Here is a 4,667-nt window from a genome sequence, read left to right on the forward strand (position 1 = left end):
GGAGGATGGAAGGAAGGGAGGAATGTTTTAAGAAGATAATTCCATTATTTTCCTGCCCCAAACCTTTCTTAAAGCTTCCTTCATATCCTTGTTTCTCAAAGAATAAATAAGGGGGTTCAACACTGAGATTACCACTGTGTAGATCATAGCAACCATGCAGTCTTGGGTCAAGGAGTAGCTGGACCTGGGGCGCAGGTACACAAAAAGTGTTGTGCCATAGAAGAGGCACACAGCAGTGAGGTGGGAAGCACAGGTGGAGAAGGCTTTGAACCTGCCCTGGGCTGAGTTCATTTTCAGGATGGTGATGAGGATTAGGAAGTAGGAGACCAAGATGGTGAGGGTGCAGCTCAAAAGGTTGAAACTAGCAAAAATGAAGAGCAGGATCTCACACAGTGAGGTGTCCACACAAGACAGAGACAAGATAGGCGGTCCGTCACAGAAGAAGTGAGTGACCACATGGGCACCATAGAATTTCAGACTAAAGATACAGCTTGTGTGGATAAGAGAATTGAGAAATCCTGCACCATAGGAGCTCACAATGAGAGACATGCAGATCTCAGGAGACATGGTGAGTGAGTAGAGCAGGGGGTTACAAATAGCAGCATAGAGGTCATAGGCTATGGCGACAGTGAGATAGCTCTTGCTGGTGGCGAAACCTGCATAGAAGAACATCTGAGCCATGTTCTTTATTTTGGCAAAAATAGGAGATCACCTTCCTTTTGGCCAAGAAGTTCACCAGGGTCTGAGGGACAACTGTGGAGGGGTAGCAGAAGTCCAAGAAGGAGAGGCTCTTCAGGAGGGAGTACATGTGTGTGTGCAGAGAGGCGCTCACGTGGATCAGAAGGAACATGATCAGATTCCCCAGGAGAGTGATGGTGTACGTGGCCAGGAACACCATGAAGAGCAGCCTTTGGAGCTGGGGCCCCTGGTGAGGCCCAAAGCTCAAACTCAATCTCTTGGCTCAGATTTGCCCCTTCCATATTTCTCCAGTGCCCCGGGTGCGGAAAGAGGGGACCACCAGAAAAGATGTGGAAGCCCCAGGGGCTCTCACTGGATTTAGCTCTGCTTCGGCCTTCTGAAGACTGGTCTCACTGAAAAAGTCTCTTGTAGCTGGAACTTGGTCATAGAGAGGGTCTTCTCTACTTGGTTGATTAGTTTTTAATAAGCATTACTAGAGCAGCAGTGAAAAATAGAAAAGCAGCATATACCACTTGGTCTCTCAGCAACCTTAATAAGTTCTAAAGAATGAAACAGTTACTTACCAAATATTTGTTGACAGTCTTCTATATGCTTAGCTCTTTGTTCTTCTTGTCAGCAATACAGAAATGTCTTACTTTAGGGAGCTTATATTCTAGAGATAGTATACTTTGTGTTAAAGCACACAGGCTCTGGCATTAGACTGCCAAGCTGGAACCTCACCACTAACTAGCTGTGTAACCTTGGGAATGTTACTTTACTTCTCTGACTTCAGTTTTCTTGTCTGTAAAATAGGGATAATGGCACTAATCTCAAAAGACTGTTGAAAGAATCCAATGAATTAATCCATGTAAAGCACTTGAACAAAGCCTGGCACCCTAAGAAAGTTTAAAGAATGTTTGATTACTCTCTAGAGAGACAGACCTAGCACGTGACTAAATATCATAAATAAAATGAAACAATGACAAAATTTGGCAAGCGACCCACCACCAAACAATACAAGACAGAGACACTTGTATTAAGAGTGACTGAACAGGACTTCAGAGGATCCTGAATGTTCTAGAGGAGGTGAAGGTGATTTATGGGCTCAGCTATAAAATTGCCTCTGTGAACTTGGCACAAATCAAGCCCTACTGTGAGTTCTAACAGTGATGAGGGTTGGGGATGTGGAGAGATGGGGATGATGTAGGGCTCTGAAGAACAAACTGAGACTTTGCTCTTGGGAGCATCCTTTAGAAAATCACCAGTCATTGGCAGGAAACAGGTTTACCCTGGACTCAGAAGCCATTGGGGCCAGACGGGAAGGAACAGCTCTGTAAATAAAATGCCTTTCCTACTCAGAGAATGAACGAGGCCATGGATGCAACACCTAAACACCATTTAGATGTTTCCCCTCCATTGGCTGCTCTGCCACCATGTTCTTGAATTACCTCTGGGTTCTGGAGTCAGGTAAGCACTCCATGCTCTTAGGGGAGGACCCTCATCTGTGAAGACTTTGAAGCCAGCAGATGTAATTGGGTAGGATGGAAAAGTGTAGAAGTGAGCCACCTCCTCCTTTCCTGAGGAGTGTACATGAATGACACCACCATGGAAGATATTGGGAGGATTTGGGAGAGGAGAGCCAAATTCAGCAGGCAGAGATTCTAGTTTATCTGACTGGCAGAGTGTTCAGAATCATCAAACTACCAGGGCAGGAGAAGACTCTAAACATATGGACAACTAATTTGACTGTCAAGTAGTTAACAAAGGCACTGTGGCTATTGATAGAGTACTGTGAACGGTGACAAGAAAGCATTATAATGCCTGAAGAGGACACACACTCTACTAAAGTTGAGATGCTCAAAATAGAAGAGGGCAAATTTGAACGCAGAACACTGGTAATTTCTTTTAAGGCACATGGAGCATGGAGCATACGTTTGTGATTGATTTGTCACTGAGATGTAACATTCAGCCGATGTAACTCTTAACCCGATAGCTGCTAGTTTATAATAAACCCCATTATTTCAGGGATGTGCACAGCCCTAGATTTAGGTTGCAAATGTCATCAGCTCCATTGGTTTTAAAAGGCAACCCAACTTCAAGGTAAATTACAAGGACTTCAAAGGAAATAACTAAAAATCACAGGATGGAATAACTTACAGGAACTTCAAGGAAGTTGAGACATGGTTGATAAGAGTGAAGTGGGACTTCTTAACACCCAGCTTCCCATCTTTCCTCAGTAGACTGTTTCAGTGTGGGTGACTGGTCTGCAAGTATGTCTCTGATTCTCTGATTAAAAGGATGGACAAAAGCTAAGACAAGTGGGAATGTGGTCAATGGTCAGGAGAGCATAGATGAGGTCCAGGGGTGGGATGGGTTGGGGTAGGGTGGTAGGTAATACAGCAGGTAGCTGATCAGAGTCTCCAGGTTTATTACTTGCTTTAAGTCTACTCTCTCTCTTCCCCTCTGCTTTCCTCTCTCATCTGTCTTCTTCAATCTGCACTAAATTCAAAATTATTTCAAATGTAGAGAGTATGCCAAGTGAGGGATTGTGAAAAAATTGACATCTCTGACAGTTTTTCAAAGGATGCTGAAATAGCCTCTATTTCTGTTGGCTACAGTTTGTACCTGTGAATGAAAACTAGGAAGCAAATTTAAGGGTGGTCTTATCATCTGGAAATAGATTGGAGAGGAGAGGGAAGTGTGCAGGGGTAAGAGCCAATGCCTAGAGCCTGTAGGTGAGGGAGCAGTAGGCAAGAGGCTTCATTTACACCTGTCTCTTTGCCTTCCTCCCTGGGATAGCAGAGTGGGAGCATAGGTAGAGAGAAGGCTGCCAAAGGAGGCAGTTAGTGTGTCTCTTTGAGTAATGGTGACCCCAAACAGTGGTTCTTAAACATTAAGGTGCTCTGCCTAAGGTTCACTGGAGGAGCTTGCTATATGTGCTGATTCCAGGTCCCACCCTCAGAAAATTTGATCCAGTAGGTCTATAGATGGGCCCCCAAATCTGGTGACTCTGAAACAGGTGATCTCTGAACCACACTTCAAGAAACATTAAACCATGGGGTACCTGCGGGAACAGACATCTTCCTGAGCCACATATAAATATCCTTTTCTAACCTATTGGAATCCTGTGTCCTGGAAAATCAACCTGTGGGTAGGATGGTTGTCTTGGCCATTCTCTTCTTTCCTGAATGTGTATCAATAAGTCATCAATTTCCACAAATCTGAGTATTACCTTATGATAATCAAACATCAGACATTTTCTTCCTTCAGAGTTGCTTGACATGTTCTTAAGTAAATAATTTATTTCCAGTAAAGCATTGATGGCAAAGCTATTATTGCTCTGTGGGTCAGAACACAAACCTTCAGTAGAAAAACAATAAAGACAAATCGAGACTCATTGGGTCCATAGACTGAATCTGGAGATCAGAAATGCTACTGACTTTAACCTCTCACGTGGTGACGGGAGGAAGGGAGCCCTGCTCCCCAAGGCATCCCCTCAACTGACCCTGTACTGAGAGACATCCCTTCTCCTGGGCAGCCTAGCAGCTCACAGCTGGGGACGATGATGTGTTCACCGATGAGAGTTTAGGAGACAGCTGAGGAAGTGAGACTAATTGGCCCCAGGTAGACCCATTAATGTGTTTGCAAAGTTAGTAGTCTCTCCAAGAGCCTCTATCCTGAGGAATAATAAGGTGATTGGGAAACTGGGAATGGAGAGAATGGATTCACACGAGATCCCTACCAATATGCTCATCATTAGCCCCCAAAACGGCTCTCTATTGACCCTAAACTTAACTCTTATTTAATTATTATCTGCATTTCCACTACAGAAGACCAAGTTTTTGTAGGCTTTCTTGTATGCCAGTTAGCCAATGTACACTGTGACCTAGATTATGGCTGAGGACCTCCCTGCTCAAGATCATAGTAAAATTAATGATGTATACTTAGTTTACAAATATTTGGGGGGGGTTTCTATGGATCTTCCCATT

The 4,667-nt window shown here is 44.1% G+C and overlaps 1 protein-coding gene across 1 annotated transcript; it reads right to left on the reverse strand.

The window, feature by feature from the left end:
* Positions 1 to 27: 27 nt before the first annotated feature.
* On the reverse strand, positions 28 to 1,042 carry OR5AU1 (olfactory receptor family 5 subfamily AU member 1). The gene is given in 3 exon segments (XM_077770257.1): positions 28 to 681; positions 683 to 938; positions 940 to 1,042. Coding segments are annotated over 3 exon segments (951 nt in total). The 5' UTR covers positions 981 to 1,042.
* Between the last annotated feature and the right edge of the window lie 3,625 nt (positions 1,043 to 4,667).

This window comes from Crocuta crocuta, unplaced genomic scaffold (genome assembly GCF_008692635.1).
Source record: "Crocuta crocuta isolate KB4526 unplaced genomic scaffold, BGI_CrCroc_1.0 scaffold175, whole genome shotgun sequence".
In the NCBI taxonomy this organism is placed as follows: domain Eukaryota; kingdom Metazoa; phylum Chordata; class Mammalia; order Carnivora; family Hyaenidae; genus Crocuta; species Crocuta crocuta.